The 15,036-nt window shown below is 49.1% G+C and overlaps 1 protein-coding gene across 1 annotated transcript; it reads left to right on the top strand.

The window, feature by feature from the left end:
• Positions 1–11,153: 11,153 nt before the first annotated feature.
• Positions 11,154–11,788, top strand: ZFP41 (ZFP41 zinc finger protein). The gene is given in 3 exon segments (XM_077163300.1): positions 11,154–11,564; positions 11,566–11,655; positions 11,657–11,788. Coding segments are annotated over 3 exon segments (633 nt in total).
• Positions 11,789–15,036: the final 3,248 nt, after the last annotated feature.

Below are 15,036 nucleotides of genomic sequence, written 5' to 3'. Positions count from 1 at the left end.
GGGGCGACCCCTCAGGGACCGGGCTGCAGAGGAGATGCGGGTTCAGCGGTGAGGGCAACGGTGACTGCTACCTGCCCCGACTAAGCCGGACGTCCCCCTTCTGTAAAATACAGCGTCGTCTCAGGGGCTCCTGGAAGGCCTGGGGATGGGGATGACCATGAGCCACCTGGTAAGACTGGACAGCGCCGAGGATGCGGACCTGAGACCAGAAGCATGGCTAGGGATCAGTCCTTCCGCTGGACACCACTCTGGGGAGCGTGGCCTTCTCCTCTGGGGAACGTGGCCTTCTCCCGGGGGTCATGGCAGAGCTCCGGGCAAACAGGAGTGAGGTCAGAGTGCTTGAGGGTGGGCGACCAGGAGCTGAGGGCCAGGACGCTCACCTGGGCCAGGGGTCACGGCCCCCAGCAGGTGCGAGAGCCCCGCCTTCCGCCAGCGCATGCCACCAAGAGCCAGCCCTCTTGGGCGCCTACAGCGTCCCCGGAAGCGCCCGTATGCCTTCGAGAACCAGTCCTCCCGAATAGCTAGGGCGTCCCCGGGAGCGCCTGCATGCCACCGAGAACCAGTTCTTCTCGGCAGCTAGAGCGACCCCGGAAGGGGCCTTGTGCCACAGAGAGCCAGTTCTCCTGGGCGTTTCGGCTGTCAGTCGTTGAGGCGATGGAGTGAGGTGTTCTGGGGAAGCCCCACGCTTGGAGTTGAGGAGGAGGAGGAAGGCGCTAATCTCGGGGGCCGCCCTTGGCTGTAAAACGGGACCATAATGCCCCACCCGGCTTTCCAGAGTCACAGGGCCCGAACAAGCGCCGACCGCCAGGGCCATTCCGGCGGGGTTGTGGAGGGCGAGACCCAGAGCCGTCGCCCTAGCCGGTTGTCTTGTTGCACTGGTGCTGTCTCCCCCTAGAAGTGGCCCCCAGGCTCCCACACTCGGAACCCCGCTCCCAAACCTGTGAGCCCGGGTGGGAGCACCCGCAGCTGCTGTGGGGTCTCACTATCCACGCGCCGCGCGCGGGGACGGTCTCGAGCGGGAGCAGCGCGCCCGGGCCCCACAGCAAGCGCGCGCGTGGTTTGCTTTTTCATATGTTCAGGCACATCTGCTTAAGAACAGTAAAGGGTCTGGACGAACATATAACAAGTTCCTGTTGACGGTTGCTTTCCGAGAGAGGGGAGTGGAGACATGGCGTTGGTTTTATACTTCATATTATTCTCTTTCTTTGGGGATTTTCCATGGGCAACTGTCAGGCTATATGTGGTCCGCTCAGTGCAAAGCTGGGAAAGCTCTGCAGTCAGGTGGAAAAGAAAGGGAAGGCAATCCCCAGGCAAAGGGGAAGGGGTGTAGAATTCCCTGGTGGCGTCCGGGAGCCCCCACAACCGAGTCTGGTCCCACATTTCTGTGCCCAGGACCGTGCACGCCAACACCCATCCTCTGACCCCTCAACAGCCCCTGGTCACCGTCCAGGAGGCTCACCTGGCCGACAGGTGGCTAATTGCTGTCCCCCACCTCACCCCCAAGCCGCTGTGCTTCATTTCACTGCAGACCCCTAACTGCTCACAGGTTCCACCCATCTTCACTTCGCCAGTGGGGAGCTAACCCCGGTTGCCCTCACCTCCTCTCTCCTTGGCCCTGTTCCTCTCTGGCAGCAGCCTTGGCCCTCCCTCTCTCTCCTTTCCTACCTCCCCCTCCTCCTCCCCCTTCCCCTCTTCCCCCTTGACCCCAATCCCAGTGCCAAGCCCCTCTCTGGCTGGAAGTCCTGAGGCCTCTTGCTCCCACATGCAGGGATGCCACACGCTCCCCCTTCCAGGCCATGTGTCAGAGGCTGAGAAGCAGCTGCTGGTTCCAGACCCTTATCCCAGGCATGCTCCCCAGGGCGCTGGTCAGCAGTCCCAGCACTTCTGCAGGGGCTTGGCTGGACAGAAGGGACGGACCCCTTTTCCTAGGGGATGAAGCAGGGGTCCCCAGGGTGTGGCTCTGGTGAACCCTGGGGCTCAACCTGAAGGAGACACTCAGGCCCCAGGCAGCAACTGGGAACTAGCCCTGCAGACAGACCCTCTGTGAGCTGCCTGAGTGACACTGTATTCGCATGGGAGGAGTAGGACAAGGGCAGGCCAGTGGGGGGCCACGCAGGTGGCTTGAACCAGGCTGGCCACTGACCAGCTGTGTAGCCTTGCTGCCATGCAGACAGGCTGCCAGGTGCAGGCTTGTGGGGAGGCCCCTGGGCCCATCTCCTTGGCTCCTGGACTCGGGTCTCAGAGTTCCATCTGGTCACTGCACACTTGCCTGTTGGGGAAGTAAGGAGCTCACAGGGTCTGTGCCCCCTAAACCCTTCCAGAGCTAACTTACCCCTACCCCACCTCTTGCAACAGCAGAGAGCAGAGAGCAATGTTTCCGGAGTGCTCTGGCCCTGTGTGACCCGCCAACTGGACAAGGAGCCTGGGGCAGGCCCCAGGGGGTCAGAGAACAGAATGTCCTCAAATAGAGAACCACTAGGTTTCCTCCCTGAGTGGACCCTCCCCCAGCCTCATCCCTCCTCTGCACAGACACCTAGGCCCCTCCCACCCATAGCTTTACCCACCACACCCCGACTCCTGACCAGGAGTGGCCCGTGGGAGCTCTGTCCTCCTGCACTTTGAGCCTCCTGCCCAGGCCACACCCTTCTTCTGGGTTGCCCTGCCCTCCCCTCTCCCAGACTTGACCCCTTTGAGAGGGAGCCGTGCACTGCGCCTTGTTCCAGTGGGATGTTTTTTCCAGGGATTTCCTTTCTCCTGGGACAGGAAACAGTTGCCCTCAGCTGTGCTTTCTCTTTCACCCTGGACTGTGAGAACTGGGCTGAGAGCGAGGCTTATGTCCCAGCACAGGGAACTCCAGGAAGGAGGCTGGGCACAACAGGGGGCACAGACTGTGAGTAGAGCCCCCACGACCGGCCACAGATCCTTTTATTTGTTTAGATATAATTTACATGCCATAAATTTCACCCTTTTAAAATGTACAATGCGGTGACTTTTGGTGTATTCACTAGATTGTGTGACCGCCACCCCTACGTCATTCCAGAACATTCTTATCACCCCAGGGAGAAATCCCCACCACTAGCAGTCACAGCCACAGTCTATTTGCTGTTCTGTGGATTTGCCACGAGGTCTTCTGTGCCCGGCCACGCTTAACAATATTTCATTTCAAGGTTCACGCACGTGGTGGCATTCATTGGGACTCTTTTCTGTGGCTGAAAACTGCTGCATTCGTCAGCTGATAGACACGTGGGTAGGTTCCATTCTCCTGGATAATGCCATTCTGAACTCCCCTGTACAAATCTTTGAACACCTATTTTCAATTATTTGGGATACAAACCTAGAACTGAAATATCTGGACCATATGTTTAACTGTGTTTAACTTTTCACTCTAATGGCAGGAGAAAATCTTTGCAGCCCAGGCAGATGGGTGGTCTCCTGGGGCACCCAGGTCTGGGCCCTGTTTTCAGGAGGCCTCGCCTATCCCCCTGAGCACACCCTTTTCCCTCCTGCTCTGAGTGAGGAGAGCTTCCAGGGGTGCCCAGTCTTTCTCACCCACAACCATCAGCCTGGAAGCCATGCAGTCCCCCAGGCCTGTTGTATTAGTTTGCAAGCTGCTGGAATGTGATATACCAGAACTGGAACGGCTTTTAAAAAGGGGGAATTTAATGCCAGAGACCCAGGTTTGATTCCTGGTACCTGCCCACGCAAAAAAAAAAAGGGGGGGGGGGATTTATTAAGTCGCAAGATAACAATTCTAAGGCCGTGAAAATGTCCAGATTAAGGCAAGGCTATGCAAATGTCCAAATTAAGGCATCCAGGGAAAGATACCTTGGTTCAAGGAGGCCAATGATGTTCGGGGTTGCTCTCTCAGCTGGAAAGCACGTGGTGATGACTGCTAGCTTTCTCTCCAGGCTTCTTCAACAGCTTCCCCAGGGCTTTGTCTGTTCTGTTGACTCTGTCTGTTCTGGTGGCTCCAAACCTTCTTCCAAAAATGGTTCCCTCTTAAAGGACTCAAGTAACCAACTTCACTTTGAATGGGTGGAGATGCATCTCCATGGAAACCATCTAATCAAAAGTTACTACCCACTACTGGGTGGGTCACATCACCATGGAAACAATCAGAAAGATCTCATCCAGCAATATTGAATGAGGGTTAAAGGATATGGCTTTTCTGTGGTACATAATCACTTCAAATAGGCACGCCACCTGTGTTCTTGGTTACAGACTGACAGAAGGTGGGTACATAGCAGGCTGAGGTTAGGCGGTGCAGGTGGGAGGTGATGTGACACCCCACAGCAAGAAAGCAGGGCCGAATGTGGCAGAAAGAATGGGAACAGACACTAAGCAGCCAAATAAAAAAGCAATACTGAAATCTTCCAAGAGGCATAAAGACAAAGTAGCAGCACAAGAAAATCTTAACACCTAAAAGAAATTTTTTAAATGAAAGTGCAAAGAAAACACATAAAGAAGCAAATATAACATAATTCACATAATTATATCAGCATTATAAATGAATTACCTTTTAAAACACTTTCAGTTTGGTTCAAAAAAGCAGGACCCAACTACCTGTTTTATTCAAGACACAGCTAAAGCAAAGTGACTGGGAAAAGCTAAAGATACAGGCCTAATCATGGGATTGAGAAAGCCTTATTGACCACAAGAGAGAAATAAGACAAAGTGTCAGTGGCTAAGAGATTTCAGAGTCGAGAGGTTATCCTGGAGGTTATTCTTATGCATTATATAGATGCCCCTTTTTAGTTTATGGTGTATTGGAGAGGCTGGAGGAAAGTACCTAAAACTGTTGAGCTGTATTCCAGTAGCCTTGATTCTTGAAGACAACTGTGTAAAGATATAATAACATTTACAATGTGACTGTGGGATTGTGAAAACCTTGTGTCTGATGGTCCTTTTATCCACAGTATGGACAGATGAGTAAAAAAATATATGGATAATAAATAAATAAATAATAGGGGCGACAAAGGGTAAAATAAGGTGGGCAGATTGAAATACTAGTGGTCAGTGAGAGGGAGGGGAAGGGGTGTGGGACATATGGGTTTTTTTTTCTTTTTGTTTCTTTTTCTGGAGTGATGCAGACGTTCTAAAAATGATCATGGTGATAAATACACAACTGTGTGATGATATTGTGAGCCATTGATTGTATACTGTGTATGGACTGTATGTGTGTGAAGATTTGTTTATACACACACACACACACACACACACACACACATATATATATATATATATATATTTTTTTTTTTTTAATGCAGGCCTGGGGAAGGCACACCAGGCAAGTGGGAGCAGTAGGGAAACAGGCACTCAGGGAGCTGCTGGGGGAAAGTGGAGTTCGAGCCCAGACCCCGGTACAGGATGAGCAAAGATACCATTCACAATGAAGAGAGAACAGTTAAGACCTTCTGTACCCCGAGGAACATGGCACACTTCGGAAAGTGAAGACCATAAGAAATGCATGAAGATAGAACCACACTAAAAATCATTCACTGTAACCAAAAATTAATATATACACATTTTTCCCAGAGGTCAGGTCTCTTTGTTACCTTGTTTTGTAATTCATTTTTAGTTTTACTGACTTGTGATGAGACCATTATACCAGTTTTACTTTGTAGGAACTTGAGAGCTTTTCTTATTGGGGTGGGAGGTACCTTTTTTTTTTTTTAAATTTTTAATTACAAATACTCTATACCCAGGCGGGTCATGTTGGCTCAGCAGTCAGAGTTCTCGCCTACCGAACCGGAGACCCAGGTTCGATTCCCAGTGCCTGCCTATGCAAAAAAAAATAATCAGAATACTCTATACCCACCTTCTCCCGGCCAAGTCATGTGTATGAACCACAATTTGTTGACCCACTCATCTGTTGATGGATACTTGCATTGTTTCCACCTTTTGGCTCTGGTGACTAATGCGGCATACAAGTACCTGTTGAAGAGTCTGTTTATACTCTCTTTGGATTTATCCCTCATACTGGGATTGCTGGGTCACATGCACAACTCTTTGAGGACCACCCTATTGCTCTCCACAGTGGCTGTACCATTTTACATTCCCGAATGAGCTTTTCTCCGTGTTTGCCTTTCGTGACTGTTCTTTGGGCAACTGAAATAAAGTGTATTCTCTGTTTTCAGGGTATGGAGTTTTACATACAGATATCAAATTATGTAGTAATTGATAATTACGTGGTTGAATAGCCTATATCCTTGTTTATTTTTACTTGATCTGTTATAAAGTGAGAAAAGAGGATGAAAGTCTTCCACTGAGTTTTTGTGTTTCCTGGTAGTTTTATGTAGATTTTACTTCTAAGTGTTGATATGTTTTTTAATATGTTTATTGAGAAACATTACACACATACAGTCCAGCCATAGTATAAAATCAGTGGCTCAAAACATCATCACATAGTTGTGTATTCATTATCATGATTATTTTTAGGACATTTGTTATCACTCAGAAAAAGAAATTTAAAGAAAGAAAAAACTCATACATACCATACCCCTTACCCCCACTTTCATTAACCACTGGTATTTCAATCTACTTTATTTTTTTACACCTTATCTACCCCATTATTTATTTATTTTTGTCCTTATTTTTATACTCATCTGTGTATACCCTGAATAAAAGGAGCGTCAGACACAAGGTTTTCATAATCACATAGTCATGTTGTAAAAGCTATATCATTATACAATCATCTTGAAAAATCAAGGCTCCCGGAACACAGCTCAACAGTTTCAGGTACTTCCCTCTAGCCACTCCAATACACCATAAACTAAAAAGAGGTATCTGTATAATGCATAAGTATAACCTTCAGTATAACCTCTTGACTCTGAAATCTCTCAGCCACTGAAACTTTTTGCCTCATTTCTTTCTTCCCCCTTTTGGTCAAGAAGGCTTTCTCAATCCCATGATGTCAGGTTCCGCTCATCCTGGGAGTCCTATTCCATGTTGCCAGGGAGATTTATACGCCTGAGAGTCATGTCCCAGTGGGGACGGCAGTAAATTCACCTGCCACACTGGCTTAAAGAGAGAGGCCACATCTGAAGAATGAAAGAAGCTCTCTGGGGGTGACTCTTAGACATAATTAAAGTAGGTTTAGCTTAGCTTCTCCTTTGCAGGAATAAGTTCATAGGGGTGAACCCAAAGATCGAGGGCTCAGCCTGTTGAATTGATTGTTGCCACTGCTTGCGAGCAAGAAGGAAATATTAAACTTCCCTGTCTGTGGGATTCCTGATATTCTTGCAAGCAGGGAATGATATGTTTTTGATACCTAGATATTAATAACTGTTATACCTCATTGTGAATTGTACCCTTGGCTATTATAAAGGCCTTTCTTTTTTTTTCAAAAAATATATATTTTTTATTAATATTAATTTTTTAAATACCAAAAACACCAAAAAAATTCAAACATTCGTAACTTTTGATCATTCCATTCTACATATATAATCATAGTTCACAATATCATCACATAGTTGCATATTCATCATCATGATCATTTCTTGGAACATTTGCATATATTCAGAAAAAGAAATAAAAAGAAGACAGAAAAAAATTCATACATACCATACCCCCACCCTTCCCCCTCACTGATCACCAGCATTTTACTCTAAATTTATTTTAAACTTGTTCCCCCTATTATTCATCTTTATTCCATGTGTTTTACTCATCTGTTGATAAAAGTAGATAAAAGGAGCATCAGACACAAGGTTTTCACAATCACACAGTCACAATGTGAAAGCTATATCATTATACAATCATCTTCAAGAAACATGGCTACTGGAACACAGCTCTACATTTTCAGGCAGTTCCCTCCAGCCTCCATTACATGTTGACTAATAAGTTGATATCTCTTTAATGAGTAAGAATAACTTCCAGGATAACATCTCGACTCTGTTTGGAATCTCTCAGCCATTGACACTTTATCTTGTCTCATTTCACTCTTCCCCCTTTTGGTCGAGAAGGTTTTCTCAATCCCTTGATGCTGAGTCTCAGCTCATTCCAGGATTTCTGTCCCACATTGCCAGGAAGCTCCACACCCCTGGGAGTTATGTCCCACATAGACAGGGGGAGGGTGGTGAGTTTGCTTCTTGTGTTGGCTGGAGAGAGAGGCCACATCTGAGCAACAAAAGAGATTCTCTTGGGGGTGACTCTTAGGCCTAATTTTAAGTAGGCTTGACCTATCCTTTGTGGGGTTAAGTTTCATATGAACAAACCCCAAGATTGGGGGCTCAGCCTATAGCTTTGATTGTCTGCACTGCTTGTGAGAATATCAAGAATTCAACTTGGGGAAGTTGAATTTTCCCCCGTTCAGGGACTTTGCAAATACTTTTTTATTCACTGTTCAAATCACTGGGATTTATCAGGGCATCACTCTGGACAAACCAACAAAATCTCATGTCCTACTCAAGGTTCCATGTACTTATGGTGTTCAGTTAAGCTGTCTACATAAGCTATATTAGGAAATGCACTAGTCAAAATATAAATTTTGTACCAAATAAACATTTTTTGCTTTAGTCTCACACATAAGGTAAAATTTTTAAATATTAATTACCATCTATTTTCAGTACCCTGCAGTAATGACATTCCTTTGTTCTTTCTCATGCAAAAACATTTTTTAAATTTGTGCATTTAGTCACTATCATTATACACTCTAGGCATTCCTAGCTTATACCATTTCAATCTTTATCATCTATCTTTCTTTCTGATTTCATTTGTGCCCCCAGCCCTCCTCCCTCTATCATTCTCACATTCAGCTTCATTCAATGTTTTAACATAATTATATTACAGTTAGGTAGTATTGTGCTGTCCATTTCTGAGTTTTCACATTTAGTCCTTTTGCACAGTCTGTATCCCTTCAGCTCCAATTACCTAATATCTTACCTATTTCTACCTCCTGATGGTCTCTGTTACCAATGAATAAAGGTCTTTCTTAATTCAAATCCTGTTTAATGTTTGACCGTTATTCAGCTCCCCACAACCACCCTTTCTTCTAGTTTGCATTTTCCTTTTGTTTTGGGTGCAGCTCTTGACTGCAGTGCAGTGGGGTTGTGCTTTATGATCCTATCCCAAAATCTTTTCTTCTTAATACGTGAATTTTAATACTGACAAACAGGAGAGATGGGGCTCTGTCTTGTTGTCACTAGATGCATCTTTGCTTCTACCACTGGATCTACCAACTGTAAGTGCATCCTCTATGCGCAGCATAGATACCTGCAGTTGAAGCAAGGGCAGGGGCACAGGGTCACACCTGCCAACTCACAGGGCATCCCCTGGGCCCTACACACATCTCACTTGTAGCAGGTGCTCTGTGAATGGCACTGAATGGAAGCTGACCAGCCTTTGGAAATAAAAACGAAGGGCCATCCATGGCCAAGAGGTACCGTGGACAGTGAAGGCCAGGGTCACCTAGGGGCAAGGACAGCTTGAGCCGAAGCCACAGCCAGGCCACCTGGCCAGGGAGTCCAGCAAGTGGCAAGAGCATCCAGCAGGTGGCTGGGGTGGGCAGCTCAGTTCCCCACAACCCCAGAAACCCACAGGCCCTGGCAGGGCGCCTCGGCCTGCACAGTTTTTACAGCACCTGGATCTGGCTTCAGGCTCAGGAGTAAGACCCAAGGAAGGAATAAGTTTGCCTCCCCACTAAGCTGAGGGTTGCCTCCCAGTCTCCCCCTCCTGCCCTGGAATTCTCTTCTTCCCTGATGGCCCCCCCTTCAGAGGAGACCCAATCCATATGGGGTCACCTGGGTGCCGTGGAAGGGCCATGCACCCCAAAAAGGAAGCCCGAGATTGCTGGACCATGGCAAAAAGCAAGGAGACCTCACTGGCCCCAGTTCTCCCTCCAGACAGGCCGCCAGGTGGGAAGGACCCCAACCCCGCCCTGGGCTGCTATACATACTGATAGGGCTGGGTGACAGTGGGAGCATCCTGGCCAGGGACGCTGCACCTGACCAGGCCCCATCAGTATCAGCTGGAGCTTTGGGAGCAGGAGGGAGTCCCCAGGGCATCTAGGAGGCAGAGGTTTGTCTTCTTGGAGGTAGAAAGGGCAAGCTGTGGGGCTCTCTAATCTGCTGCTTTTTCTCAGTCTCACTCCCTCTGTGCCTAATGTCAGCAGGTCCTGACCGGGTATCTTCCCTGGGCTGGGCCATATGGGCCCTGCGAGTACAGAGACAAATGAGTCTGGCTTTTGAGTAATTTGTGGTGAGAGACAGACACATATGCAGAAAATCCAACACAACCTTGCAAACGGTAAGACAGAGGGGCCGAACTGGGCTGAGCCTTGAAGGGTGGGTAGGAGTTTTAGGGCAAGGGAATGGTCTAATGGTGGCAGGGGGGCAGGACATGGTTTACCACATTCAGGCACATGCACCCCTTATGGTGGCTCATGGAAGGCGGGGCTGGGACAGAAGGGGCAGGCAGTGCACTGGAGGGCCAAGTATAGCTGAGGCCCCATCCTGTGTGCGATGGGGATGTGGTGGCAGGGACAGAGCAGGGGAGGGATGTGGGATGTTGGCTTTTGGGGTCAGTCCTTCCAGCTGCTGGGTGGAAGATGGGTTTGGTGGGAGCCTGACTGAAGGCAGGGAGATCTCAAGGGTGGCATGCAGGTATCCAGGTGAGAGCATGAGACTTGAGCATCCCAGTCTGGTCCCAGGTACACATCTAGGTATTCCCATAGGTGTAGGGAATAGGTGTCCATAAGTGTCCATCCCCAGCAGAAGAATAAGTTCCTCAGGTAGCAGCTGAGTCAGTGAACGGTGCCCTTCATTGTGATGAGGAAAAGGGGAGAGTGAGTACGGAGTGCAGTTTCTGGGGGAATAAAAGAATTTTGTTTGTGTTCAGTTTGAGATGCTCATTACGTATCCAGATATGAACATACAAGCAGGGAAGGGGGTCATGACACCCCCACCCCACCCCTGACTTCCTTCCAGACACTCGTCTAACCTGAAGTTCATGGTCTTACTTCTCTCCAGCAGCAGAAGGGTTAATGGTGCATTCTTTCTGTTGCAGACTTTCAGTCCTAGTGCTTCAATTACAAACTTGCAAGATGAAGAATTGTGTCAAAAGTGAGACATTTCCAAAGCAATGGAGTTACCAGGTCACACAGCTATAAGATTCGACAGCTTTGTCCCTGGCTCTGTTTTGAGTCCTTCCCAGCTTCCATGTGGCCCTTCTTCCTTCCTGGGAGCACAGCAAAATGGGGAAAGCCTCTGGGGAAGAAAAATAAGATACAGACTCCAAAGGAAGGAATAGATGTGCAGAAGGACACACTCCAAGAAGAAAAAGTATAAAAAAAGAAAAAGCCAAACAAAAGGTTCCCTCTGGGCAGAAAGCACAGTCATGGGCCAGGCCTGCGTCCAGAAGATGAGGTGCATCTGTTTGATGCCTTCAATGCTTCGTTCAAAGATGACTTTGAGGGGCTTCCCGTGTTCATTCCTTTTCAGAGAAAGAAACTCCATGAGTGCAGTGAATGTGGACGGCTCTTTAAGCACAAAACGGACCATATTCGACATCGGTGGGTTCACACTGGAGAGAAGCCCCTTAAGTGTGCTCAGTGTGGGAAAACATTCAGGCCACAGCTCCGACGTCCCCAAACATCAGAGAGTCCACACTGAAGAAAAGCCCTTCACATGCGGCAAACATGGGAAAGCCTTCAGCTGTGCTTTCAGATCTCCTAAAACATCAGAAAACTCACACCAGAGAGAAGCCATACGAATGTGTGGCGTGCGGGAAAACCTCCGCGTACAGCTCATGCCTCATTCGACATCGGAAACGCCATCCATGGAAGAAGCCCTGAACTGGGCCAGCTGTCAGCTGAGGTTGGAGCATTAGTGAGCACCAGAAAGTTTGTGCCGAAGGGAAGTTTCCACAGCAAACCTTCCACAGGGTCTGTTCCCCATGCAGCATCTCCCGAGCAGTGAGGCCAGGACGTCCGGGAGAGTCAACCCTGCTCAGTACCCTGGGGATGCCCAGGGCTGGCGAAGGCCTTTCAGGTCCACAGAATCTCTGGATCAAGGCCCCTTTCTCAGTTGCCTTGATCTACTCGTGGCTCAGCTCCAGTAGCGACGAGAGTCTGAACCACTGCAGCTTGGCAAGGGCCAGCTGCCCCAACAACAGCCCTTGCAGGAGAGACGAGTGGTAGGGGGAGCGGCCAGCACCACCACGGCCACCTCTCCTTGTGTGTGTCCATTGACCTTCCTCCCTGTCATCTGCCCCTTTCCAGGATTTCAACTGCAGACTCTCAGCCCACTGGGTTCCTGACACCACGCCCAGGCAGCCCGACAGGATTTTTGCCCACATAGTGGGGAGTGCAGCAGGGGCATGAGGCCCTGAACTGGATAACATGCTTCTGGGCTGGGCCCTGGGACTCTAGTGCCCTCACAGACTGCAGCAGACCCCACCCGTCCTGTGGTCCAGATCCTAAGCTCACCTCCCCAGTCCTGAAAATGGGACCACACTCTGGGTCCTCTGGCCCAGACGTTCTCCCAGACAGACGGCCTGATTCAACCCAGTGGACCACCAGGATGTGGTTCCTTGGGGGCTTTGAACCTGCCACTGTAGGAATGCCATGCCCGGCCCATGTGCTGAACCCCCAGGGGAGCTGACAGCAGCCTCTGTCCAGTTCCCCTTCACACAGCCCTTCAGGTTTGTTCTGCTCTCCCTGAAGAGCTGTTCCCAGCTCCTGTGTTTCTGCCCCCACCTCCATCCTCCCCCTTAGTCAGGTCCACATGGCAACATCTACCTTTGCTGTCCATCCAAATGTAGGTGGGTGGTGCTCCATCTTTCCAGGAGAGAGCCGTTACTCCCAAGATCTCCACACAATGTGAGAGGAGTTTGATTAGGAAGTAAGGTGGCTTTTGACTGAGCAAATGTTTTTAACTGTTTGGAGACAAAACAGCCTTGGGTATTTGAGGATTTGTTTCTAAAAGTTGGGCCTGAGGTTGGGCAGGAGGAGGTGAGATCCCCAAACAGTTGAGTACAGAATTGCATTTCCATTGGAAATTGTTTTATTGTTTTACCAGATTAAGAAATTTTTACTAATAAATTTAGTTTGAAATGCTAGTGGTAAATGAAAGCGAGGGGTAAGGGGTATCGTATGTATAACTTTTTTTTCTCCATTATCGTTTTGTTTCTTCTTCTGTTGTCTTTTTATTCCTTTTTCTAAATCGATGCAAATGTTCTAAGAAATGATGAATATGCAACTATGTGATGATATTAAGAATTACTGATTATATATGTAGAATGGAATGATATCTTATTGTTTTGTTTGTTTGTTGTTAATTTTTTTAATTAATTAAAAAAAAGAAATTTTTACTGTTGGGTTCTTTCTAAAGAACTGTTAAAAAATTAACTCTCCTGCATGCACCTGGGGGCTGTTTTTCCATGTCCTGAGGGTGTCACAGCTCTTACCTGGGTGTCAACTTAGTTGTGAGGATGCCCTGTGCTCTGGACTCGGCTTGGCTGTGTTCCCTCAGTGCAGTGGAGCCCGGCAGTGCAGCCTAGTCCTGCACACAGGAACACAGCCATGCCCTGTCACAGAGCATGGGATTGCCTCTCCTGGAAAGGGGTGCTGCAGCATCCTCCTGTTTCCATCTGGGGCAGCAGTTTGAATCCCTTGAACTCACTCAGAATGGTGACAGTGTTCTCCCTGACTGCTCACACTGGCTGTCCCAGCCTAAAGAATCCACTTTTGCACTGGGCAATAGCCTGGGAGCCATCTCTGGCTGGCTTTTGTGGATAGGCTTCTGAACTCTTGGCCCCCTCCAAAGGGGACGCACTAATGGACACAACCTCCCTGCTTCCCCCAAGACAGCTTAGAACTAGACAATAAAATCCCCAGGGCCAGATGAAAGACCACCGTGCCCAGCCTCGTCCTGGTTAACTCCACAGTAGCAGGTCCTGGAACCCCATGCATTGTTCTGCCTGTGGCCGCCAGGCAGCCTCTCAGTCCCAGGAGTTCCTCCTGGGGCATGGAAGAAAGGCTGTCCTGGCTGGGGACATGTTCTGGTTTGAACTTGGAACCAAAGCCATGCCTATCCTTTAGAGAGTCTTGACTGCCGGCTCCCCTAGTCTGTTCCAGGCAGAGCCCCAGGGTCTCTGTAGTCGTGGCCCCAGCTCTGCACCCTGGTTTGTGGGCTGAGGTCGTGCCCGCCTTTATTGAACCCGTGTGCAGGGGCATGTTCTGCTCTCCATGGCTGTGTTGGAGGAGGCTGCACTCAGGATCGGCGTGAACATATGATCCTCTGCTCTCCACCAGAGAGGAGACTTGGAAGATGCTGAGTCCTCACTGTCCTGCAGCTGTAGCCAGACAGTGGGTCTGCGGTGTCACGGCGACCACCCTGCTATGCCTGCATTCTGCACTGCGAGGGTATCTTGGGTCTCCGAACTGATAGTGAGTTCAGTCCCCCCTCTGGGCATTGACAGGGTTTCAGCTTGCTGCTCCCTGAGCCTGCTGCTGGGAGGATAGCCAGGCCGTCCAGCCATCCAGTTTAGCTGCTTAGCAGAGGGATCAGGGGGAGGCTTGGCTTCACTGCAGAGCCACCAACCAGGTAGTGGCTGAAGCTGGGGTGGCCCCTCCCACAGAGCAGAACATCCAGAGAGAGGGGAAAGGCCTCCAGTACAGTTCTCAAGTCCTGGCCCCAGGCAGCTGTTGCCAGGGGAGAGTCTCAGGCTCCTCAAGGAGAGCCGATGAGGTGAGCAAAGCAGGTGCTGAGAACTGACTCAAGAGACTCAGCAGTCAGCCACCACCTAAAACCCCGGGTAGGACATGGGCACTGAGCATGGGCAGCCTGTGGGATGGCAGGGCTGCATCAGTTCCAGAGTCTACAGCCACCAAAGACCCTGTCCTTGTTACTAGAGATAGACAAGTTTTTAGGACAGAGGGTATGATGTCTGCCATTTACTCTCAAGTAATCCAGCAATAATTAATAATGATAGAAAGAGATGGTAGGTTAGAGAGAGATTGGTAGATAGTAGACATAAGGCAAAGCCACAGAGCAAGTGTCACTCATTCATGAACCTAGATCAGGGCTGGCAGACTTTGGT

This window comes from Tamandua tetradactyla, chromosome 6, assembly GCF_023851605.1.
Source record: "Tamandua tetradactyla isolate mTamTet1 chromosome 6, mTamTet1.pri, whole genome shotgun sequence".
In the NCBI taxonomy this organism is placed as follows: domain Eukaryota; kingdom Metazoa; phylum Chordata; class Mammalia; order Pilosa; family Myrmecophagidae; genus Tamandua; species Tamandua tetradactyla.
Note: the sequence above shows the minus strand (reverse complement) of the source record. Positions and strands in the feature narration are given on the sequence as shown.